We start from the raw sequence: 26,087 nt of genomic DNA on the forward strand, positions 1-26,087 counted from the left end.
AAAACATTTGTAATGTCAAAGTTTTGGAGTGGGAAGGGATCTCAGAGGTCCAGTGCTCTCATTTTACAGATCAAGAAACAGGCTTGAGAAAGGATTTGCCTGAAAGTCACATGCAGAGCCTGCATTTGGTCCCAGGATTTCTGGGATGCCTCTGGTCATTAACATCAGGTTAGAGATGCTTGCTAAAGATATTCCCTACTGTCATAACAGCTATCAAATGCAAGGGAAATTCTCTGAATGGTGAGAGTCTTTTAGATCAGTGGCTATCAAACCCAAATAGAAATAACTAACTATACATAAGGATGCCTCTCAGTCTGATTATTGATTTAGAAAACCACATTAATAGCTATATTCTAATGTATATTTATTTTGTTAAATATTAACTAATTGCATTTTTCTCTGTTTCTGGCCACATTGGGCTGTTTTTGTCATCTTTAGTGTTAAGTTATCTCAAGCTCTAGAATACTGGAAGATATCAAATCAGTTATAAGAGTTTGGTCTAATTTTCCAGTGCTCAGTGAATGAAGCATGCCTATCATCCAGCTTATGCTATTAGCCTTTTGTTTATTAATATGCTACTGTGCATTATAAAGATAGTATGTTAGGTGTCCCAAGAGGAAGGTAAAGACATGGGCTTAGGCCTCAAAGAGCTTAACCCAAATAACTACCATATGATACATCCTATTGGACCAGGGTCCAACTTCTCTCTAAAGATACCCAAGGGTTAGGGTAAGACTTTCTTGGGAAGATGTTCCCTCTTCTACTGCAACTACATTGGATGAACTGTTGTTCCCTATTGTGTCTGTCCCTTTTCTGCCTCATAACTGAATTGGCTTCAGGTATAAGTGATAGCTACTTACTTTCCTTACACAATAATTTATCTGATACCTTAAATAAATTTCCACTAAGATAATAAGTAAGTAAATCTTCCACTAAGATAAAAAAAAGCAACTTGAAAACATTTTATTTTCCCAACTACAATTTGTTACTCATGACTGCTATAGACACCAGAGGAAACAGGTAGCATTTAAGGTTTCATTCATCTAAGATGAGGGTGAGCTCCTTTGTGAGGAAGGGGACAATAAAGTAGAGGAAATATGTTAATCTGAAGGGAGGTGCTAATGGTCTAAAAATTCTGAAATTGGTGTTTAACATCACCACTTTCTTACCTATGATGCAAAAGGCTTTAATTCCTTCACAAATTGACTCAGAGGTAGAACTAACACCCATGCTACACTTTTACTGTAGTACTGGCATGGTGATGATTAATGTAGCTTTCCCTGTGACAAATTTTGCTGTAGTTGTTTCAGTATCAATTGATTCTGGAAGATCTACCTGTAATCGGTACTTCTCGGAGACCTCAATCACCAAGTCATCCTAAGAGAGAATCACATCAATTGGATAGATTTGCTTTTGCAATGTAGAAATAGAATCTATTGGTTTCACACAGTTATCTCTTCCTCTTCTTACCTTAGAAACACTAAGATCACAGTCACAGACAGAGCTAAGGCCAGGAAGTTCAACTTTCATCTCAATATTCAGTGATCTTTCATTCTGATCCTTCACAACTGTCAGCTCATAGTGTGGAGTCTTTAGCTCCTCTTGATGCTCACTACTAGAAATTTCCTCTATTAGACATCCTTGTTTGCTTGGAATAAGGTCCTTTGGCAGCAAAAGTTGAGGAATATTATCTTGATTGTTCATACTACAGTTTCTCAGCTGCTCAAGTGTTAGTTCTTGATGCAAAAAAAGGATACATCTCATTATAATAATTAAAAGACAAAATATTCTCTGGTTATGATCATTATATGTAATGTTAGTCTACTTGACAATATATTGCTATTAAATCAGTTATAGTTATTTTTCTTATACAATTATTTATATTATTATAAAATAAGTTTAAGGGATATAAGTTTAAAACTTAGGTCTTGATCATGACCTAGTGTCTTTACAATGACATTTCTAGTTTTCAGTGTTTTACTTGTCTGTGGTAGGTTTAAACAGTGGTGTCAAATTCAAATAGAAATAGAGTCTTACAGGCTATATATATATATCAACATTATCAATGTTACGTTTTTATTTGTTTTGTTAAACATTTCCCAATTACATTTTAATCTTATTGGGGCAGCAATGGAAGTTTTGGGAACTTTTGGCAGGTATGTCTTAAGTTAGATAGCTCTGGGTTAAAATAACCTAAACTTTTTCATCTGTTGTTTTAAAAAATAAGATTTGAGTCTTAATTTTCATCTGCCTATTTACATACATTAGTTTTTCACTAAAAAATTCCCTTACCTTTCTTCATTTTCTCACTTAAATCTGTGGAGTCAGTTTGAATTCCCAGAAAACTCTTTTTCATCCTTTGGAGGCTTCCTTTCTTCTTGATTTTGGTTATGCAATAGGAATGGGAAAGAGTAAATTGGTATCGATCCTCAATGCATTTCATTACTAGGTGAATCAGTTGATCCATTTCCATTTCATCATCTTTTGCTTCCTTGAGAACACCAGGGTTGCAGGCAATATCAATGACTGTGTATGATTCTAGGCAGTTCAAACAGTACTGAATTAACAAAGAGTAATTTCTGTAATGGTTGTATCAGGTAACAAAGTTAACCCAGTAGCAACCCCAAAAATATAGTTTCCATCATATACTACTGCACAAAAAAATTCCCACTAACATTTTGATTGGGAGTTTAAGTTTAGTAACTGCTCAAGTATTTTTTTCTGGTAAAATTTTAATATTTTTTTCAATTACATATAATAATTAACATTCATTTAAAATTTTTTTTGAGTTCCAGATTCTCTCCTTGAGAAGACAAGCAATTTTGTGTATACATGTGTAGCCATGCAAAACATTTCCCTATTAGCCATGTTGCAAAAGAAAACATAGACCAAAAAAAAACAAACTCCAAACCCCAAGAAAAATAAAGTAAAAAGGTACACTTCAATCTGTATTCAGTCTCCACTGGTTTTCTCCAGAGGTAGCTGGCATATTAAAAATCATAAATCCTTTGAAACTGTCTTGTACCATTGAGCTAAGTTATTCACAGCTGATCCTTCTTATATAATATTGTTGTTACCATGTAAAATATTCTGGTTCTGCTCACTTCATCTTGCATCATTAATATCAGTCTTCCCAGGTTTTTCTGAAATTATGCTCATCATTTTTTTATGGCACAATAGTATTCCATTGTGAATTGCATACCAAAACTTGTTCAAACATTCCCGAACTGATGGACATCCCTTCAATTTCTAATTCTTTGTCACCACAAAAAAGAGCTATTATATTTTTGTAAATATAGGTTCCCCCCCATCTCTTTAGGATCCAGATAGTAGTAGTATTGTGTGTCTTATAGTCCTTTCATAACTGCCTAAGTATTTAAGAAAATTTAGCTAGCCAGCTTACATATATTTAGTTGATACTGGAGGTAACTCTACATTAATAATACAAAAATTTTAGGTTTAAATAAATTTTTGTTGCTAAAATGTATTGTGTTAATTGCTTCCTGAGAAAAAAATAAAAGCCCAGCTTTTATACTCTATATACCTGATGTCTCAGATATATCTTCTGGCTTGCCAACACTCAAAGATATAGGATCTGCCTTTGACTGGGGTGCTGGAATCCTTATCCATTGGCATAGGTTGATGAATAATACTTTTTGTTCTGGTTTCTAGGAGAAAAAATTTCCTTAGGTTTTTATTGTTATTTTGCAGACTACTGAAGAGGCTCTAGGCAACTAGCATGTATCAAGCACCTCCTAAATGTGTCTCATATCATCTTGGTGGTGCTTAGGGCTGATTCTGTGTAGTTGATTTGCATAATGTACCTCTATGATTCCTGAGAGTGAAGAGAGAATAAACTGAGCTGGATTAGAAACCCTCAGAGAACTTGAGTGTGATCAATAGAGGAAGGATACCTCATTTTAAAGGTTGGAAACACTACAAATATAGTGTATGATTTCTAAACTAGGTCAGAATACTTTCACTCTTTCCCCTAAGTTGGGTAAAAGTTCTAGAAGAAAGTGTTATAATTCTTTGAGAAGGATCTTTCTTTTTCTTTTAATTTCTATAACTCGAGTGTAGAAATATGTGAGAACTTCAGAGTGTAGATAAGAAAAGTCAATTGATGGGAAAGCTGAATCAATGGATAGTAATGAGCATAAAGCAGAAAAAGTAGCATAGAACTCCAGTGGATCATACAATGAGAACAGGTACACTTTAAAAAATCCTAGTTTTTGTGCAAGATTGGACTTCAAGCTCTGCCTCTGCCTCTTCTGAACTCTATGACTTCTAGGAAAGTCATCTAGACCCTCTGAGTTTCCATTTCCTTATCTGTAAAATTCAGAAGTCAGGGGTATGTTTAGCTTTTAGATGTTAGACTAATGGAGATATTCAGTCAGATGATTCTGAACAAGTACTTGTACATACTTCAGGTTAGGAGTTAGACGATGACTTTCTAATCCTCCTTTCAACTCTAGGATTCTAGAATTCTATGGATCAATCATGTCCTGTTCCAAGTGAGAATGAGATATCTAGTTTTTTTTCCCTATATGTAGGCACCAAGACTTTCTTTAAGCTGTTTTCCAACTATTTATGGAGTGCGACTTGGATAAAAGATGTAGAAAATCCACTCCTGATCAGTAACATCTTTGGTACTGACATTGTTTCTTATTCTAGAACTATACTTTCCTTGAAGTACTGCCTTGTAGTAGAAATAAAAATTTGGGCCACATAATTATCTTATCTGAAATCTTCCCATCCTCAGACTCTTTTTCTACACACCAAGATCTTGGTCTGCAGACAGAGCTGTGGCTCTGGGGCAGCACAGTGACTCTCCCCTTCCTTCAGCTGCTGTTGAATGAACTTCTCATAGTGTTCAGGGTCACTTTCGGCCAAGTCATCTAGGAGATTCCAGAGTTGATTCACTTGAGTGAGCAAACCTTTTGGTGATGATTCCATGATCTGGATCGAGTGGGTCCACAAATCTGGAAAGATACCCTCCCTAAGGAAAAGTTACTTGGAAGCTAAGGCATATGTGTATCATAGGCAAGGTTTTAAATGGTACTCTTGTCTGCATGAAAACTGCACATCCCCTCCCCCTTTTGTGTTACTGTTCTGTACTAACTTCCAGCCTTTAACTATAACATTTTACTTCCCGGCCACGGAGATGAGTGAAATTTTCTGGCAGTAAAAAAATGCATTTATAAAAACTAACATTAAAAAAGTGTTCATTTCAATTCTCCCTTCTCAGTCCCCTCCCCGCTCCCTACAAAGTCTATCTTCCTTATCCCTAGTCCCACCACTGTGGCTGTCATTTGATTTAAAAAAACATGAAGTCCGTGCTACCACCTCCTTTTCTCAATTGGGGGAAAGAGTACGGCGGGGACTCAGTACCGCACGATCAGCATTCTCGGGAATGACCATCGCTGCCCTAGATCTTTCCTCCATGCCACCCCCGCCCTAGTCCCACGCCATTCCACCTTTGCCACAAGTTCTGGTTCTGGCCCCTCTGAGCTGGTAACTTTCCTTGTTTTGAGTCTTCCCAAGCCCTAGGTCGGGGGACACTAACTCCCCAGCATCTCGACGCCTGCCCCAGTAGTATCGAAGCCGTCTCTGACGCTACAAAGGCTTCTGCCTCAGTTTCTCTCTCCTTCCCACACCCTCTCCACCCCCAAGTCTTCCAGAGAATGAGGGGGAAAGGAGTTCCTGACCCACGGCCTCGGCCAACTCCAGAGGGAAGAGACCAACCTCACAGACTCACTGGTCAAAAAGCTGACTGCCCCCACCGCGGTCTTGGTTACCAGGGCAACCTGCCGCGGTGCTACGCCCAACTGGGCCCGGAGACCTCCCAGAGCCCTCTCACCCATTCGCACTCGGTTCCGGGGTCAACCTCGGAACAGGCTAGGTAGGGAGCCTCTCCAGCCCGGCCCGGCCCTGCCTTTTCGGGGCACCTGCTGCACCCCCAATACGCACGGAGCTTTATTTCCCCGCTATTGGCCCAGGGAGAATCCCTAGAACTCTGGGTGGTGGTGGTGGTGGGAGCCGTTTGGGTGTGTGTGGAAGGTGGGAAGAGCACTTCCGAAAGGGAAGTATTTCTCAGGACACAGAGAAGCACTTCCTACTTCCGGCCCGGATTGGAAGGTGGCCGAAGGCTCTTCCCTCCCCTACCTGTCCCGGAACGTCGGAGCCCACGGTATGGGGGCGGGTGTGGATGCGAGGCTGCGGGGCCAACCCGGGCCAGCAAGTCGTGGCGTCTCCGCCACTTTTCCATGTAGGGGTCTCAAAGCATCCTACGGGCCTCGCCGGAGTTTGGGGGGAGGGGGAAAGGAATCGGAACTCCGGAGGGGGAGGGACCCCGTGGGGTAGGGGCGGCGACCCTCCAATATCCAGCTGCCTAGGGAAGGGCGAGGAGCCATGGGACTAGAGGACCAGTCAGGAGTTCGCTTCTGGGGCGGAGAGCCGGTCTCCGAGGCCCCTCCAAAGCAGTCTGGCCCTGCCCCCACTGTGCAGATGCACAAACTGAGGCTCAGAGGAAGGAAATCATTACGGTCCTAAGGCGGGGGGAGGTGGCTGGGTTGGGATTCGAACCAGGCCCAGGACTCAAGATGCAGACCTAGCTCCGTTGCTGCCTTTGATCTCGTTCTCTTTGTTTCACGTGTCTTAGGAAAGTTTGTAGGACTGATTCTGTGGCTCACTCGAATAGATGGGTGATTTTTAGGGCCATGGAGTGGGAGCGGGATAGGGTCGGGAAGTTGTGGTTGGGGTCTGTACACAAAAGGCAATGAAAACTCTTCCGAATGTAAACCAGTGAAGTCCAGCTGATATGTTTAAGGGAAGTCAAATGTCATAGTTGTTATTGACCACCCACCCACACTCACTCTTGCTGATTTTTGCTATCCAGAAAGATGTCAAGTAAGGAAGAGGGTGCATTGTGGTCCTGACTTTGGCCCTGATTTATTTACTTTAAAACTCAGGAATTAATGTTCTTGAGTTGTCAAATTAGGTTAAGAATATTTGTCCCTATTTCATGGATTCATGTTGTTCTCAGAGCTGGAAAACCCTTGAGGTGAATCTCAGTGTCTTCATCAGTAAAATGAGGGAGTTGAATTATGCATGTTTCCTTTCAGTTCTGAGTCCTATGATCTTGAATCTAACCCAACTCTTGAGGGAAAGTTACTTGACTATTTCACCAAGTTGTTGTGAGACTCAGGTGAAATGATGGATGTGATACTTTTGAAAAGTCTAAAAATATAGTATATTGTAAGAGATATAACTTTTTCCATATTTTTCAGGTTAAAGAATGTCCCGGATTCCTCTGGGTAAAGTCCTCCTGAGAAATGTTATTCGGCACACAGATGCACACAATAAGGTAGGAGGACAGCATTGCAATCCTTGGCAGGGCTTTCTTTAGGATTTTGTGTTTTGGTTTAGTGTAAGACAGTTGGATTTGTGATATATTGTTTAATAATCTAGAAGGTTGTTAGAAAAGGAATATAAGGAATATCAGAGAAACATGACTGTGAGACTAGCCAGGAGCCTGGGAGTAGGACTGACATCACACCAGCCCTGATCCTCATACATAGGGGCTGAATTTGGAGTCTTTCTTTTATAAGAAATTGCTTTTAACAATGACTCTTAGACATTTACCTCAGTAACTCCTCCCTTTTCCATCACCCTTTCATTATCATGAGCCCACTATCAGTGAAGGCAGAAGCAGGCTACCTCTAACACCAGGGCTCACTCCAGGACCTACAATTCCCTTCTCCAGCACTAGATGTGAAAAACACCTTTTCTTTAACCCCCTATAATTATCAAGTGCCTGAACACAAGGTCTCTTGCCATTAGGATCATGTCCAGAACCAGAACCTTAGACACCAGGCCTGACCAGGAGTCATGTGCATGCTCTATATGCAGGGTATCTTCTGGGTGTACACCATTGCCTGACATGTTGGGATGAGGCAAAAGAACTGGTGCTGATTGTGAGTACAGTCAGGGCCCTTCGGACCCCATTACCAGGTATTTACCTTGTAATCTCCTTGCTGGCTTAGCCCTTTTCTTCTGTGTTTTTTGAAAGAGTAAAGCCTGGAGTTGTCCTTCATGATCAAAGGACCAGGGTGGGAGGGAGCCCTAGTCATTTGTGTACCCCTATGGCCAGCAAACCTTCCTAATGAATTTCCACCAAGTTGAAAAACTTTTTGTCTTCTACCACTCCCTTTAGTCTTATCACTGTCCATCTCAGCCTTATGCCTCTGAAGTTCCTATCCTTCTTTGCCCTTCTCTTCCATATAATTATTAGCCAACTTCCCTTTCTTTAAGTATTCTCCTTTTACTTCCTTCTCATTTTTTTGCACTAAATGAAACTGGGCTTCTTCTGGAAGACATTGCATCCTAAATAACCCTCTCTAGTACTGATGGACCTTCTTCTGTGCCCCAGCATACCAGGCTAAGAAGAGGGTAGGCACACTCTTCGTTCTTCATGCCAGCTTTGTCATTATCATCCAGTAGGCTCTCTTCCTTTTGTGAGAGATTACATCACAGGACATAATGTGAGGCAACACAGTACAATGGAAAGAATACTGGTTTTGAAGCCAGCAAGTGTGGATTCAGATCTTAATTCTGCTCCTTCCCATCAGGGCAATTGCTTTACTTCTGCCCCTTAATCATTTGTAAAATGAAGGGGTTGGGCCCAGTGGCCTTTAAGAGTCATGCCAGTTTATGATCCTGTGATTTCTAATAGAGATCTTATTAAGGTCTCTTCCAACTTTCAACTATGATCCTGAAATCTGAAAACCAAGTTCAGATCTTTGTTAAAATTATCTGTTGGTATCTAGTTATTGTCTCCCATTTTAAAAAATGTTATTCCCATCTAGTTATAACACATGGGACAATATAAGGTAGCATTGTACAATGGAAAGAACACTGAATTTGGAGTCAACAAGACTGCCCAGCTTTGTGACCCTGCACAAGTCTCTACCTCTGGGTACCAATTTATTCATCTGTAAAATGAGAGTTGGATTCAGTGACCTTTAAGGTCCCTTTCAGTTAAAAAAAATCTATCATCATTCATTATTATGATCATACATTTACATTCAATATGTTTATTATTTGTCACAAAATTTAGTTCTCTACCTTACTCCTACTCTTGTACTCAGGGACTTCTATATATATGCTGATGTCTTTTCAAACACTATGAACTTTTTAGTTGATCAATTTCCTCACCTCTTATCTTATCAAACACTATGTCTTATCAAACACTTTGGCCTTTTAGTTGATCAATTTCCTCACCTCTTATCACCCACATATATAATTTATTTATTCATTTTAAACCCATACCTCACATCTTAGAATCAATACTGTGTATTGGTTCCAAGACAGAAGAATGGTAAGGGCTGGGTAATGGGGGTTAAGTGACTTGTCCGGTGTCACATAGCTGAGAAGTTATGACCTATATTTTTACTTCACTTCAAGTGTAGTTATAACTCTTGTCATCATCCATAAATGTATGATATTCAGAATCCTGAACTCTCAAATTCCACTCGTCTATTTTTCCATTTCTCCCCCTGCTTCATTCCTCCTAAGCCTATTGTAACACCACACCATTACCTCCTCTTCTTATTTCTCCTTAGTCTTCCAATCCATCACTCTTCTGTCACAATCTTGCTCTGTAGTTAACTATGCACTGTCTTTTCCTTTTGCATCTTTTGTCCAATTGCTGCTCCCATTTCGCTAGGCTTCATGCCTAGGTTATTTCCATCTTTTTCCTTTGCTGTTTCTTCTCTTCTGTTGAATGCTGCTTAAGAAAGTCACACAAATGTAAGTTCAGTGATTTCAGTGAGGCTCTTACTCATGAGTTGGAATACTTTTATTCTTCCCTGATTAACTCTTAATCACTTGTTTCATCTTAGTCTTGCTTTTCTTCTTGGCAGAAAGGACTCTACCTCCTATTTAACAGAGAAGATTCAACTCATCTATATCATCCATCATGAATTTCCCTTTGTCTTTTTCCACATCTCAGAACCTCACTGTCATCCTCCATCTTGTCCTCTTTTACTCTCTTCTCTGGAAGAAGGGCTCCTTCTCAGTAAGGTGCCTTTGATCCCATTGCTTCCCCCTTCTCTTCTGGAACTTGCCCTTGAATTATTCTGATTTTCTCCCTCTGTGCAGTTTCTTTTTGGGAAGGACTGTGACTGCCTCTGGCATTGCCTTTTTTATTATCTAGAATAAAACAGTATAGGGATAATATAGAATATGTTATATTCTATATATAGATATAGAATAAAACAGTACAGCATAGGGATCAAGTGCAGGACTTACAGCTATCTGACATCAGCTCTGAAGCTTGTTAGCTGTGTGACCCTAGCAGGTCACCTTGCCTCTTTATCTCAGCCGATGCACTTTCTAAAATAGGTTCTCAGAAATACCAGGCATTTGGTCTTTCTCTGTCTATAGCTGACCAGCTGCCCTGGAAGATAGCCAGAAATATACACTATAGTGTAATACACTGTAATTGTAGTGTCTTCATAACATTATTTGTTTTCATAAGATTCATAAGAGAAGATCTTCTCTTATGATGTATCTGTTCCCTTATTATACACAGTGTTATAGTGTCATTTCTGTCAGTAACATTTTTATTTGCTGCTTTTCTGGATCATTTTCAGATTCAGGAGGAAACAGATATGTGGAAGATAAGAGAGCTGGAGAAACAGATGGAAGATGCTTATCGGGGGACACAAAGGAGAATATTACCCAGGAGTTCAAGGTGGATTTATAGCTTCCAGAAATAAGATAATGCTTAAGAAGGTTTTTTAAATCACCCACTTGTGTTTAAAAGCATTTTAGTTTACTCAGAACTCCATAGTCAATTCTTTTTAGTTTTGAGCATTCTGTATATTATGAATTCAAACACATGCATACATTTAGTGAATTGTAGCTATGATTTTTTTTTTACCTGCAGAGTTTTTTGTATCCTTGTATATTGGAAAATTTGAAGTATCTCCATAAACACGGGCAGAATCTTAGGATTCCACAGTTTTCATCTTTACTTTTGTATTTTAATTTGTTTTTCACTAATATCTTGTTATTGTCTTATAGGCCCCAACAGAGTTTAATATAAAAAACAAATTTCTTTGGCTTATTTAGCCATTAAAAGAGATTCTGTTTTAATTTGGAAGTCTACTAATTACATGTTGGTAGCACTTTCTTTTTTCTTTTTTTATTCAGTTGCTCAATTCAAAAGGGAATTCCTAATAACAGATTACAATATACTATGTCTCTTTTAAATGTGGACACTCTGTGTATTGATATGGATCATTAGTGAAAGAGGTTTGCATTCTGATTGGTTGGTGGATAATGCTAGTGAAGATTAGGTGAAACTAGCAATAGTCCAGAAGTGACACAATTGCTTATTCTGGGGCTCTACTGTGCACTGGGATTGAGTAGAACAAATAATATATTATTTCCACAGTGCACACTGGCAGGATATCCCAGAGAGATCAGACAAAATGATGCCTTTTCTAGAGATGATTCTCAACAAGTACTAGGTTAGTGAGGGCTTCCTTCTGCTTTTTGTAAACCCTGTATTATGCCCCAAAAGAAGCCATACAAATTAGTCCTAAATCAGAATGTGGGCCTGTTTTCTACCCTAGCCGAATGCGAAGTGATGGTTTTGATGAAGAAAGTCATCGAGTCTACTGGAGGACAAAACAAGAAATTCCTGGAACATTTGAGGATGATTTGCTTAGGACTCGATCCTGGAATAAGAGGCTATATAATTATGAGGCCAACATGCCAGACAGGTTTGCAACCAAAATACGGTCTTTTAATCATTTTCCTCTTAAAATTCCATTGTGCCATTGTAGGTGTCATATATCCATATGATGTTAAGAGTCTGAAGGGATTTTAGAGGTCATCTAGGCCAGCCCTTTCCTTTTAAAGATGAAGAAATTTCAGACCATAGAGATGATGTGACTTGTTGAAAATCACACAGCCATTAAGTACAAGAGATGGGGCCCAACTCCAGGTCTTTTGATTTCTAATATAATGTTATTTTTTACTCATTATTTAAGAGTTCCATTTTTTAAAACATCCTTTATGTCTTATGAACTTACTGAATTACTTCAGAGTTGTCACTGAACTGTGCTATCAAAGAGTCATATAAGATTCCTCATGGTTTAAAGACTGAAATGTTAACTTGAATATACCAGAACAAAAGAACTCTTTGCCTATATAAATTGTTTCTTCCTGTGCTTCAAAAAAATGTACCGGGTGAGGAGCTAGGTGGCTTAGTGGATTGAGAGCCAGGTCCAGAAACAGGAGACCCTGGGTTCAAATAGGGCCTCAGACACTTCCTAGCTGTGTGACCCTGGGCAAGTCACTTAATCTCCATTGCCTGTCCCTTACCACTCTTCTGCCTTGGAATCAAAACACAATATTAATTCTAAGCTGGAAGGTAAGGGCTTTTTAAAAAATGTACCTAATAATAAGCATGACATGGTAGAGTGGAAAGCTTACTAGATTGCAAATTAGGAGACCTAGGTTTAAGTCACAGCTCTGCCACTAACTTGTTATAAGACTTTGAGTAAATCTTTCTCCAGTTTTAGACTTCTTATGTCCACATTTGTAAAACTAAGATGGTGGATGATATCTTAAATTCTTTCAGTCTCTGTAGTCCATGATCCCATGAATTGGCATTGTCACTTTTTTCTTCTTTCATTTCCAGTGTTTTCATATTTAATTTCTGAACATCTTGTGCATTTCTCTAACAGATTCCATTCTGTCATTTTCCAGATGGGGTCACAGTGGATATAAAGAACTGTATCCTGAAGAATTTGACTCAGACAGGTGAGGTCTATAGGTTTACTAAGGGGAAAAAAAAGCAAGTCAGTCTATCTTGACTTATAAATTGTGTGGCCAGGGTTTTTTTTTTTTTTTTTGATAAAGGTTATGTGAAATCATTTGCCTTTGTCCACTTGACACTTGTGATTACTTCAGTGGGGGAAGACAATATGTTTTACTGGCTACTACTCTTGGTTATTTCCGAGTGGCCCTGCAATTATCATAACTTATTTCTTGTAATAGTTTAGTAAAGTAGGGTAGTATTACCCTCATTTTATGGGTGAGAAAACTAAAGGCCTTAAAGGCAAAATAAATCACAGACATTTAGCAATCCTTAAGCAAGTTGGAATTAAAATCCAGCCCTTAGGCTCAGTTCCTCACTTAGGCTATTACCAGTGTTATTTCTCAAGTCCAAATGCAAGATATTAAAACATAAATAAAATGTCACTTCTATGACATTTATAATTTTTTGCTCTATTCATAGTGATCAGCAAGATGCTATTAATGGAAGAAAAACACCTCCCCAGGAAAAGTCATCTACTCATGAGTCTCATAAACGTAAAAGATCAAAGAAATCCCACAAAAAAAAGCAGAAAAAACGGTCACACAAAAAACAAAAGAAAAGCAAAAAGGAAGCTACTGATAGAGCTGCAGATTCCTCAAGTGAGTGCTCAGGAGAAACTCAGGTTTCCAGTGATAGGAAAGGGAAACAATCACATAAACGAAAGAAAAAGTCAAGAAAAAAGGCTCCCAAGAAACCTGTTTCTTTCTCAGAGTCAGAAAGTGATTCTTCTCACCCGGATAATTCACCATCTAGTAGTTCTGAGGAAAGTGAGGAAAAAGAAGCCAAGAAAACTAGAAGAAAAAAGGATCAGAAAGGCCACATCACCCCGACGAAGAGGAAGAGTGAGGTACAAGAGAGGACAAGCAAGCGGAAGAACTGGAAGGTGGCTACAGATGAAAAGACAGATGAGAGTTCTGAGGAAGATTAAATAGAGGGAGGCTTCACCTTCTAGGTTTCCCAGGTGACCCCTTAGACTTGATGGATGTGGCAGGGACCCTCTCTTGTTAAAACAAGTGGCCCAAGAGGTGGGAGCTGCCTTGTGCCATCCAAATCCTAACTGATGGATTTTCTCCTATTTGAGCCTGTTAAACTTGATCCCCTTTTATTGGTAATGGGGAAGCTGTTAGTTTTTGTAATGAAGGTTTCTTGAAGAGATTATTTTTTGCAATTAGCCACACTGTCTTGTGCACACTATTCCCCAAATCAGAGGAAACAAGCCAGTAATCTGTAAACCCCAACAGAAGTGCTCAGTTTGGGGAAAAGAAGGTGTTAGGCCCAAGAGGACAATGTGGGGAGATGACTTTACTTTGTTGACTAGCTCCATATGCAAGTGGTATGACCCTAAAGAACTGAATAAGGAAATTGTTGTGGGGCCTTATTGTTTGTTCACTCCAGATCACCTTCCTCTGACCTTCCTGTAGCAGGGGTCATGCCTGGCTCTTCATTCTCAGCCTTGGTGCCTTTGATCCTTAAATATGTATATTTAGACCCCAGTTTGATTTTATATATTGAACTTTTAGTCCTGTTCTGGCTGGCCCAGTATACTTGAGGAAATGGGCATAGGAACAAGCCTTTTTCCTTTGCAATAAAAACTCCAGGCAGCTGTCACCAGAAGGCAGTGGGGCTTTCTTGGTAAATTTTCCCACTGGGTAGGGTCTGTAAAATTGCATTCTTTATAGCCCCTGAGCCTAAAACTGAATCAGGTAGTAAAAGTGTCCCAGCTATGTTGCTAAATTTTGCCCGAGTTTAATTTTATGTGAAGGTGGTTTTGTTTATTGTTTTTAAGATGGCCCCGTTTTGAATGGGATCAAATTAGAATCTGGTCATGCTGTCCAATTGTGTGCTCTGAACAGGATTCAGGAAACTGGTTACAGATTATCATTTAAATATTTTGTCTTCCCTTGTTTTTGTCTCCAAGTCTGTAAATGAATTCCAGATTTCACCTCTAACTAGAAAGTCAGGTCAGCTCCAAAATAATGTAGGTCTCTCAGGGACGCATTTTCCTCTTCCCAGCCTTCTGTGAATTTCAAAATATATTGGTGCCCAGCGATGAAAGTTGGGCAAACTTCACTTTGTCTAGTTGGGATGTGGAGGTGTTTCAGATAAGGCCCCAGTGTTTCCTTGGGAGTATGATTTAGGAGCAGGGGTGATATGGAATATCCTTTCTATCCCCCAAATTCTGTGATTTAATGGATGTAAGCTAAACTGCCCCACTAAGAAGAGAACAAGTACTGCCTACTAAAGGTATTATATAGCTATTCCTTGATGGGCTAAGAACTAAATTAGGCCTAATCCTGGCTCTACTGGTATTGACTATTTGTGAGGTCCTAAACAAGTCATTTAACCTCTTGTGCCTCATTTTTCCCATCCCTAAAATAGAAATAATACTGACCTCATTGGGAGTATTGTAGGCAACAAAGGGCAAAGTATGGGGAGACACCTTAAAACTATAGACTATAATTGTACTAAGTTTCTGCATAATATCCAAGATTCTGTAGATATGAATTACTCCTAAAAGCCTCTGTACAAAATAGGATTCTATAGTCTACAGAATTAACCTTCAAATGCATCTTTGGGCAAAAACCCTCCATCCACTGGTTAACCAGTAGGTGCTACCTTTTTTTTGGACATCTGTATGACTTGCTAATTCTTCTGGCTCTAGTTTATGTACTCCTGGCCAACTATCACTAAATGCCAGTTTTTATCAGGAATTTTTGAAGGGAAGGACTACTTGGTAGAGATTTTAGAGGTAAGAGAGATTCTAAAATGACAATCCCTTATCTTAAAGCAACAGTATTTTCTTTGTCTTCTAGGCAATAGGATCCTAACTGGCATTATTTTTCAGTCATTTTTTTCAACATTGTTTTTTGCACCAAGCTTACATTAGGCACTTGTTGAATTAGGAGAATCTCCATAACTTTGTAATTTCATGTGAGCTGAGAACTTTTTCTCATACTAGCAACTCTGCCTCCTTTTCTAGTTAATGTGTCTGCTGCAGCCAAGATTTTTATTTTTGGTCATGTTTACTCTGATTACTTGTATGTGGGCATATGGGAGTTAAAGGGCTGTCTTTGCTCTCCACTGCCTTCTAAACTCCAAACTTTGCTTTCCTAAGGCCTTATTTGGCTTCTAAAGTTCTTCCAGTCCCCAAGTGAAAGGCTCAGGTTGGCTTTTAAAATCCAAGATCTCCCATTTGCACTACCAGCATTGGAATCCATTTTTTTCTTTGATAAATGTTTTAGGATTTTCAACCAGTCAGGGATCTCTCAAACCCTGAGGTAGAATTTTTTTTTTTAATAAAGCAATTAAGACCAGGGTTGGGGGAGTCATATTTATCAAATAAATGATGTAATACAATCTGGAATTAAAAAATTCCAAATAAAGAAATTTCACTTTTTGAACATCTCTTGTTATTTTTTAAATTTTAAATAGCTCAAAGTTGATCTGATCATAGTTTCATCACCCTTTCACAAAAGATGTCTACCATGGTATATAAACTGTTCAGTTATAGATTTTTTTTCTTCCATTCATTTCCCCCCTTTAGTGTGGAGATAAAGGTTAGCCTATTGGTTCCCTTTTTGCACGATCTGAGCAAATCGGCTTGTGATGGTAAGAGTAGTATCAATGAATCGGTCCACACAACTGGCAAGGCAATTTTCAGTTCGAGAATCTAGACGGCTTCCTGGTTTTTCCACACATTTATCCCAGCATAAATCCATGAAGTGGTGTACCTGAGGAGGAAAGTAGTTATTATAAAGAGGTACATTGGACTGGTAGTATTTTTCTGCCCCCCATTTTACCACACTTTGAATCCGAGTAATCTTTGATACTTCCCTTTCCTTTACCTTCTGTATTTCCTATCAGTCCTTTCAAACTCATACCTGCATTTACACAGTCACCTATTTAGCACAGATCCTTGACACTTCATGCCCGGATTATTGGAATAGGTTTCTATCTCCCCATTCCCAATATATTCTGCATATTGCTGCTATTCTGTCTAAAACCTTGCTTCCCTCAAGTCACCCTTTGTTCAATTATCTATAACACAATTACCTACTGGAAAGCCTGATGTAGATACTGTATTTGGAGACCTTGATTTTGAATCCAAGCTTTGTGTAAGACTAAAAATGAATATACCATACTCCTAGTATTATATTTTTATAGGATTTAATAACAACAGAATGAGAGTGAAAAGGGGTTCCTTTAGCCCAGTGATCAAAGCAAAGAGCCAAAGCCCCCCAAAAGAGGTCCCCCAGTGTGGATTTCAGCAAATTTATAAACAAACCCATGCCAGGGCACAACACCCAGGAAGCAAGACAAGAGGACCCCGGGAAGAGAAAAGAATGCTAGGAAATGAAGTCCCCAGGGCACAAATTTTTAAAACACAATTTGCCACTTTCTATATGTGATCTTGGGAGTTACATCCTCTCTGAACCTTAGTTTCTACCTATAAAATATGGGGGCTGATCATTTCTGCTCTAAATCTATAAACCTAAAATCCAAATTCCAGGGCTCTACTTATCCAGCCCAACCCACAATTTCCAACACTTCATAAGATCAGATAAATTAATGTCCCATTCCAATATCTATATTGTCCTCCTTTGTAATACCTTTCACTCTTCTGCCTATCTAACTCACTGAAGGTTAAGTTTAAATGTCAACCTCATGAAAGCTTTCTTGACTCGGTAACTGGCACAGCTATTTCTGCTGTATCTCAAGTCCCACAATACATAAGGTTTGTACCAAAGACCACACAATTTAACACTTTTTATCAAACGATTTTTAAGGGTGGATGGCAGGCAAGAACTACCTCTTCTTTTCCCCCTACAGCACCCAGAATTCCATGCTGCAGATTAATGAACACTTTTTTTTTCTAAACCCTTACCTTTATCTTGGAATCAATACCGTGTATTGGTTCCAAAGCAGCAGAGTGGTAAGGGCTAGGCAATGGGGGTTAAGTGACTTACCCAAGGCCACACAGGAAATGTCCGAGGTCACATTTGAACCCAGGACCTCACATCTCTGGGCTTGGGCCTGGCTCTCAATCAACTGACTCACCCAGCTGCCCACTATGAGCACTTCTTAATTGATTTTCCCCAGATAACTCTTTCCTTTATTTTATCTGACGCCTATTGGTTGTGAAAAACATCCTTTCGACTCCAAACCTGAAAATTATGCTTCTATTACTTATTGCATGTATGGATCTTGGGCAAGGCATTTCCTTTCTGGAGCTTCATTTGAGGTTGATTTGATTAAATCTGCCTCTACAACGCTCACAGGGAGATATACCGTTCCAAAGCTTCGATTTTTCTCCCCATTCCCCCTTAAAGACGCGACGTCTTGCTCCTCTGCCCTCCTCACTCCCTGGAACCTTTAGACTTCAGCATCTACCCAGTACATCCAATCACAGAGTGCCCGGCCCCCGAAGCAGTTGTCTCCGCCGGTAGCCCCAGCACTGCAGTACTTGCCCCGAACCCTTCCGGAGTCCTTCATTCCCCAGTTCTAAATCTCGGCACCTGTGCAGTGAACTGCGCCTTCTGCTGTTCTACCGCCACCAAACGCTGCAGTTCGGCCTCATCGGCTTCGGCCAATTCCGCCATGTCTACTTGTCTTGTGGTCGTCCGACTTCTTTACCAACCAGCGTGAACTTACACCGACTTCCGGTTCATCCGGGTTCTCTTTTTCGATTCTCCCGTTCTTCCTCTCCAAAGTTCCGGTTTACACCGGCTTCCGGCGTCGCGGGGCAAGAAATGGACTTAAGCGCATCCGGGTCATCGAGTGACCTTGAACGCTTTAGGTAGAGATGGCGCTGGCGGCGGTAACGGTGAGGCGCCTGAACTTTTGGAACTGCGCCCTAGGGGGCCGAGGTGAGCGGAGCGGCGGGCTGCGGGGCCCTGTCCGCTGTCAGTTCAGCAATGGGAGGTGGACTGGGGGTGGAGGGTGGAAGAGAGAGGTCGGTTTTCTAGTTGTCCTTGGGGCTCCCACGGTTTAAGAGTTAGGGCTTTCTTCTGCCTCGAGGTGGTCCTGGGCTGGTGACCCCAGTGAGGACCCGAAGCAGCCGCTTGGCCCTCTCTCCTGCCTCCTACATGTGCTAGGCTAAGAGCTTCCCCTGGGGCCGTGTGTCTGGCCCAGAGCTGCAGCCTCCCCCAGCAGTGACCGTTGTCTACCTCTCTTCCCCAGCCCTGCTCCTCGGTGCCCGCGTGATCAGACCCGCCTTTGTCTTAGGGTCTCCGCCTGACCGACCTGCCTCTGCCTCCGAAGGACGGCACATTCACCTGACCGCCAGCCGCTGGTGTACGTCTTGTCCCCGGCCCCTCAGCTCTTTACCCTGTCCCCTAGAGATAGACCACTCCCTCCAACTTCTGGGCGGATACAGGCCACTCTCTCATAGAAATCATCTAGGCATAAAGATATGAAGTGATTTGCCCCAAAATGACAGCTAGTTTGAGGTAGATCCCACAGATCTTTTAGACTCTTGACTCTTCTGTTAACCGTTTTGCCTCCCCTAGTGTCAATATAGGGAAATGGCTAGTATTTAAAAATTAAATGTTGACTCAAGCCTGAAGCTTTCTTTTTCAGACTCATTCTTTGGGGAAGAGTCATCCTCTTAATACCTAGATAATACAGGGGAGTCAAAATGATAGTAATATCAAAGTGTGGATAATTTAAAACTTTTGATGCACTGTATATTTTAATTTTTTCGAAGAAACCATGACTATTTAGGTTGATATTTAAATTACTTGTCAGTCTCAAGTAATTAAAATATTGATTTCATCAACATATTGATAATTGAATTTTTTGACTGTTCCTAGCTAGACGTCCTAAAGATTTAGTGTGTTCTTTTTGCAGAAGTCCGGGTCAAATCAGCCAACATTAAGTGCCTACCATGGGGGAAGGTTAACTTGCCCAAGGCCACACAGGTAGTAGTTAGTACCAAAGCCTGGACTCAATTCAGGTCCTTTGATTTCAATTCCAGAGCTGCTTCTACTCTACCACTTTTAGTTCTCTCTCTGTTAGGATTAGTATATTATGAGATTTGGATTGTTTTGAGCCCCTACGTGAGAGTATAGAAGTAGAATTGAGAATAGATGCCCTCTAGAAGAAAGGGCATTTAACTTTGAGTGAAAGACCTGAGTTTAAGTCCACTTACAAGCTACATAACTAATGTATAAATCATTTAGTCTTTCTAATCCTTAGTTTTAGCATATCATGTCCTCCTAATTCCCCAGGTAAGCTACTTAGCTTGGAATACACTCTATTAATGTAAAATAAATACAATATTTATTTCTTTTTAAAAAGAACTGCACTTTGTAAATTGTGAAGTACTGTGTAACATACAGACTGTTAGTTTTAAAAGATTTTTCTCCAAATTGAAGTTTAGACCTGGTTTGGGATCTCGATTAACCTAGTTAATTATATAAATGAGTAAAGCCAAATTTTGTAGCTTGTTTTAAAGTAACAGGATATAAAGCAGACCAAAAAGTCTGCAGGTGGTAGGTGGACTATTGCTATTCTTTTTGAGCTGGTTGACTTTGAAAGAAAAATTTCTTCCTGGCCTTTAGGGGGAAGTGTGAATAATATGTATAGTGTATGTGTGTGTGTGTCCAACATTGGTTGATTCTCCAGTGATCATTTCATACCTTCCAAAAACATAGAATATTCTTTTCCCCAAACACTGGGAGTCTTTTTGATTTAGAAAAAATGAAAGAAGACCCTCCAGTTTCTTAGCCCTCATTCTCATGTGCTCCATGCATTTTGTTAGCTTCATAAATTCAATTTTTGTGTTAACACACATATTCAGGTTGAGAATGTGTCCTAAGCGCCTTCCTCATGTCACATGGTTCTGGTCCTCTTTGTAGCTGACTCTAAGGCTGCATCTCTGCATTGGACTAGTGAGAGAGCTGTCAGTGTCTTGTTGCTGGGCCTGCTCCCAGCTGCCTATCTGTGCCCTGGCTCTATGGTGGACTACTCACTGGCTGCAGTCCTCACCCTCCATAGTCACTGGTAAGCAAGATATTCCTGCTGTACTTCTTTGTTTACTCTGAGCCTAGTGGGTTTCAATTCCCCACTGCTTGAAATGTTTCAGCTATTTATCCCAGTAAATGGAATTACAAAAGCTACACTTGAACAATTCCCCTGCTCATATACTGTCCTGTTTTTTCCCCCTCTCTCCATTAAGAGATAGATGGTAGAATTGTTCTTTGATGTCAAAATGTGGAGAAATTTAGAGGCTATGCCAGTTGTAGAAAAGGGGTTGCCTTACCACTTCCTTTCTTTGTCATTGGAAATTTCAGCTCTCAGTTCCTTCTTTCAGGTTTCACTTTCTCTGCCTGGATTTTGAGTCCCATGGGGAAAGTTCAATAGCAAACCACTATTTGTTGTTAATTTGGGGATTTTCAAATTATAATCTTGTGTTTCTGAAGCAGTAGAGAGCTAGTTAACTGAATATCTTTGGCAACAAAGGAGTATACTTAAGAAGTTCATGGATATGCTCTTTTGGATGCTAATGGTTATTAATGACAACTTTACATTTGTATAGTTCTTGGTAGTTTTGAAAGTGCTTTTCCATTATTTTGTTTTATTCTCCCAGCGTTGTGGGGTAGATTTAAGTCCTACTGTTGAAGAAACAGGCTATATGGGTTGAATAATTTGTCCAAGGTCAAATAACTTTTAAGTGGAATAGCTAGGGATGTAATCTTAAACTTTTGTTACTAAATTTAATGCTCAGTGAATCTTATTGCAGCAAAAATGAGGAGAGAAAGCCAGTGAGTGCTTCCTGACCACTGATTTTTACCACTTGTAGCCTTTGCCAGAGAGATCTTTCTAAGGAGGTAGTTCACTTTAGTCAGATAATGGCCCATAATAATTATTATCATAAACTGGCATAGTAAGATAAAGGGATGGCCTTGTCAAGAAAACCTTGTTTTGAATCTCATTTCCAACATGGGCTAGCTATTTCATCATGGAAAACCTATTTGGCCTATCTGAGCCTCTGTATCCTTATCTATAAAATAAGAATAATAATCTCTTTTGTTAGGCTTAATTGAGAAAATGTACATGAAGTGTTTTTAGTGTGCTACATCTATCTGTTTTTATTTTACTTAAAACATTTTCATTTATGCTATTTGGAGAAGTAATATGAAGTTAGATGCAAAATGTTTAATGTAATACAATTTTAATACTTTGAAATCTGTAGGATAATTAGAACATAGCCATCAAAAGACCGTCTGTTGGAGATCTCTAAAGAATTTACTTTAATTTTTGGATAGAAATGGATTGGAAATAAACATAACATTTCTTTGTAAATGGGTGCTTTTGAAGTGCTTGAATTAGTACCATTTTTTTTGTCCTGGTCTCTACTTCTATCCTTAACAAGTACTTCTTCATTTACTATAAAATAGTAGCAGTGCTAATAAATGGTGAAATTAGTGGGAATTAAATTTAAAGTTTCTATTTTAGCAGTTCTTTATCTTCATTCAAAATGCCCACTGAAGTATCAGGACATCTATAATGCTGAGTTTCTGAGAGAAAGTCTTTAAGTCTGAGTAAGAAAATGACTTGCAAGTGATTGAAAGCTGAAGCTTGACTATAGGAATTTATTTACTCTCATTTAAGGTTTGGGTGCTTAAGAACCCCTTTATTCCTGGGGAATAAGGGCCTCCTCACTCTTCTTTACCACCCACTCTCTAGTCAATGTTCCTGGTATCTATTTACTAGTTTGGAGATTTACTAGGAGAATCAACAGTTCTGTAGTTTTAGTTTGGGATAGAAGGATAAGGGGTTGAGAAGGAGAAAGATTAGATTAAAAGAATGAGTAATAGAAATGGGAAAAGTGAGTATTGTTTAGTGAATTATTTTTATCTTTTTTGTATTAGCCAATGGTAAATGACTGACTACGAAATTCAGAAACTTGGGGTTGAGATTTAGAATTCCTTCATACTGAAATCCAGTTTGGTCATTGGTCCTCTGCTCAGAACCCTTCACTGACTCTGTTGTTGAATATAGTTCAGATTCCATAGCTGGGAATTCAAATACAGTATGCACAGTATGGTGCCACCCTACTTTGTTGTAGCCAAATTATATAGCTCACTGTCCTCTGCCTTCATCCTTTCCTTACATTATTCCCTATAACCTTGTATGCCCTCCTCTGCCTGCTGAGATCATGCCCATGCCATTTCTTTCATGAAATGCTTCCTGAGCTCCCTAGTTAGTATTGTTCTCTCCCAATCCTGAGATCTCTAATATTTTGTTGTACCTCTTAATTATTTAGTCATGTATCATAATTTCATCTGTATGTATTATATGCCTTTCTTAAACAGTGAGGGCAGGGAAACATCTTTTAATCAAGACTGCTTCAGTATATTGCACACAAAGGATGCTTAATTGAATGATCAGTGTTTTCTTGGGTTCATTCATATTAATTGAAATAATTGTTAGAAGAAATGCTATTGGTGCTAGCTGGTCTGGTTTCCCACTATTGACTGGCCTTTTAAAATACCCATAATTATGATTCTAAGAATGTATTCAGCCCTTTTGTTTAATAAATAGGGAAACTGAACCCTGAGAAGTTAAATACCATTTTTTCATTAAAAACTTTGTGTAAGAAATTCTACTTGGAAAAGCCTCTGCTAGCAGCATAATTGCTGTTTCAAATAGGTGTAAAAAGTAGGGTCCTCACTCTTTCCTAGCAGTTTGGTTTTTTTTGTGGGGTCTAGATATGTGATTTAATTTGTATAGGGAGTCCTAGGGCACGGCAATTCCTACTGCTTGAGCAGATATGCATCTGCTTTATAATTTATAGTCTCAGAGAATGATCTGGGTCATTGAGAGATTTGAGTGATCTGCCAACGGTCACCCGTGTATGCAAGGGGTGGAACTTAAACTTGGATTGTACTGCTGGTGAAGCCAGCACTATCTGATATACTTTGCAGCCTCTCAATGATCATTTTTTCAGAGTAAACAGTTTTTCATGTTTTTTTTCTCTGAATGTCAAGGGAAATATAGAAGGGGAGAATATATAGATAAATACCAGTACTTGTCAGAGAGTAGGTATTTAATAAATATATGTTCATTGACTATAGTTGCTAAAATATTTCTACTTACATTCTAGTTTATTCCTTTATGCTATTTTTTAATACAATCATTTTAAATAAATGACTTAATCAAATGCTGTTTGAATTGTTATAAAAATAAAAAATTATTGGGTTTGGTTAGCTTTGCTGTGTTTTCAAGGGCCAAGCAACAGGGAGAGAATAAACAATATGCAACCAATGACATTTCTGATAAATGTCTTAATTAACATCTACTTCCATGTTCCTATATAGGAGTCTGATTTATTTTCATTTTACTCCAAACAGGGTGGGGTGGTGGGGAACAGATCTTTTCTTAATATATCCCCTAAAGGGTATTCACTCCAATCATTGTCTGATGGTTCAACTCTCCTCAGACTTGAATTATTTTAATGATTGTCTGGTTTGCACATGGTCTCTCCTGAGCTTTTTCTGTTTGATATACTTAATTGATCCAGCTAGGTTGGTAGATGTCAGGACTTGTGACTGTTTTCTCCAGTATAAATTTCCCTGGGGATTATAAACCTGAGAAAGTAAAGGTATCTTATAGAACTTCTTCCTTCCTTTTTCCTTAGTTATGGTCCTTATTACTACGAGTTGAATTATTTAAACTTTTTTGCAAAACAAGAGAAGAATATTACCTACTATAATTATAAAAATAACTGTACAAAAGTCCCTGAAGGTATGGAAAAGATTAATCTGGTGATGGGAGCTGAGAAAGATGATTAAATACTGCATTTGAGACTTGGCTAATTCTTGTTAATAACAAGATTACTATGCAAATGCTTGTCCTTTTTAACTTGTACTATGGTAGAATTTTCTTTTTCTCTTCAGGGGTCTTGGACAGGTTATCACTGACTATGTCCATGAAGACAAATTGGTGAAAGGAGCCAATGCAGGTCTTTTGGTGCTCTCAGCCCTGACCTTTGCAGGACTCTGCTATTTCAACTATCATGATGTGGGCATCTGCAGAGCTGTTACCTTGCTGTGGAGACTCTGACCTCCCTGGAAAAGAAATTATACACCCATTGCCTCTGCTCTATCACTTTATTAACCAATGAAATTCAATGAAGTTCACTGATGAGACCTTCCTTGTTCTCCAGTCAGGCACACAGTTGTTTCAACAATTGGTCTCTGTGAGGAATATAATCCAAGAAGGATTAGATTAAGAAAACTGTGAGATAATTAGCTTGTGTTCCAAGTTCTAATGAGTCACTAAGTTGTCTCAGGATCTCACTGGGTTTGTATTGGGCTTGTAAGCTGCCACATTTCATTTTGCTGATCTCTTAAGAATTCAGTTATTCATCATTCTCTTGTGACTGGATTTATCCAGCAGCCCTGTCCCTCTTATAATGCGTCTTGTTCTTGGGAGTACTGGACATTTTGTTAATTCATATAATAAAATATTTGAAAGAAAAGAAACCATGTGTCTTATTTGAAAGATCTCTTTGCACAATTTAGATGTCTTTACTGTTACATATCTTTAAGGAAAGCTTGATGTTAAGAGTGCTGATGCCTATATTCTTTTTTTTAATCTTACTAACTGTAGGACTAAGGTTCTCCCAGTTTCCAGAATAGGGATTAAATTTCTCTATAAAGCATAAAAGCTCTTCCTTGGACTTGATTGATTTTTGCCTCTCTAGATATAACTTCCTGGTCACTTAAAGGCATAAATAGGCAGTACCCACATGAAACGGGGGCTTCTCTAACTTGGTAGATTCCTAAAGTCCATGCAAGTCATCATCTCCTGCAGTGCTGACCAGACAGTTACCATATAGAGTTTAGGATCTTAAGTGCCACTATTTCTGTTGTTGCTGTGTTAAGGCAAAGTAAACTTTTAATTAACTGTTTAGCTAACAAACTAGACAATAGTGCCTCATTTCATCCCCACATCCAACCTGAGTAGGGTGCTGGTTAAACCTAACTAACACCAATTTACAAATCTCAAGAGAAAGATGGGAGAGTAGATTGTATGATTTGGAGGCAGCTGAGTGTTTGGAGCCCAGGTTAGGGAGGAAAGAGTTTCTAAAGTGTTAAGAATATGAAGTGGTCTAACCATTTTGGAAAGCAGTTCGGAATTATGCTAAGAAAGTGACTAAACTGTCCTTACCTTTTTTTTTTTT

General features: G+C 39.2%; 4 protein-coding genes across 5 annotated transcripts; 2 read left to right on the forward strand and 2 right to left on the reverse strand.

The window, feature by feature from the left end:
• Positions 1–1,027: 1,027 nt before the first annotated feature.
• PIH1D2 (PIH1 domain containing 2) lies at positions 1,028–4,971 on the reverse strand. The gene is made up of 5 exons (XM_044666312.1): positions 4,780–4,971; positions 3,545–3,668; positions 2,293–2,538; positions 1,471–1,736; positions 1,028–1,377 (listed from the first exon to the last, which is right to left on the reverse strand). Exons 1-5 carry the CDS (start codon positions 4,954–4,956, stop codon positions 1,240–1,242), a joined length of 951 nt encoding a protein of 316 aa, XP_044522247.1. The 5' UTR covers positions 4,957–4,971; the 3' UTR covers positions 1,028–1,239.
• Positions 4,972–6,146: 1,175 nt separating this feature from the next.
• NKAPD1 (NKAP domain containing 1) lies at positions 6,147–13,830 on the forward strand. 2 transcript variants are annotated; one of them, XM_044669404.1, is made up of 6 exons: positions 6,147–6,190; positions 7,290–7,366; positions 10,656–10,756; positions 11,643–11,792; positions 12,784–12,837; positions 13,316–13,830. In XM_044669404.1, the coding sequence occupies exons 2-6, from the start codon at positions 7,298–7,300 to the stop codon at positions 13,821–13,823; spliced, it is 882 nt and encodes a 293-aa protein (XP_044525339.1). In that variant the 5' UTR covers positions 6,147–6,190; positions 7,290–7,297; the 3' UTR covers positions 13,824–13,830. The 2 variants fall into 2 exon arrangements, with proteins under 2 accessions (XP_044525339.1, XP_044525340.1); XM_044669405.1 differs by lacking the exons at positions 6,147–6,190; positions 7,290–7,366 and adding an exon at positions 7,901–8,013.
• Positions 13,831–16,265: 2,435 nt separating this feature from the next.
• Positions 16,266–18,497, reverse strand: TIMM8B (translocase of inner mitochondrial membrane 8 homolog B). Its single transcript, XM_044669407.1, has 2 exons — positions 18,412–18,497; positions 16,266–16,626 (listed from the first exon to the last, which is right to left on the reverse strand). The coding sequence occupies exons 1-2, from the start codon at positions 18,493–18,495 to the stop codon at positions 16,459–16,461; spliced, it is 252 nt and encodes an 83-aa protein (XP_044525342.1). The 5' UTR covers positions 18,496–18,497; the 3' UTR covers positions 16,266–16,458.
• Positions 18,498–18,616: 119 nt separating this feature from the next.
• On the forward strand, positions 18,617–25,382 carry SDHD (succinate dehydrogenase complex subunit D). The gene is made up of 4 exons (XM_044669406.1): positions 18,617–18,762; positions 19,076–19,189; positions 20,755–20,899; positions 24,799–25,382. The coding sequence occupies exons 1-4, from the start codon at positions 18,699–18,701 to the stop codon at positions 24,962–24,964; spliced, it is 489 nt and encodes a 162-aa protein (XP_044525341.1). The 5' UTR covers positions 18,617–18,698; the 3' UTR covers positions 24,965–25,382.
• The last annotated feature ends 705 nt before the right edge of the window (positions 25,383–26,087 follow it).

This window comes from Gracilinanus agilis, chromosome 3 (genome assembly GCF_016433145.1).
Source record: "Gracilinanus agilis isolate LMUSP501 chromosome 3, AgileGrace, whole genome shotgun sequence".
Taxonomy (NCBI): domain Eukaryota; kingdom Metazoa; phylum Chordata; class Mammalia; order Didelphimorphia; family Didelphidae; genus Gracilinanus; species Gracilinanus agilis.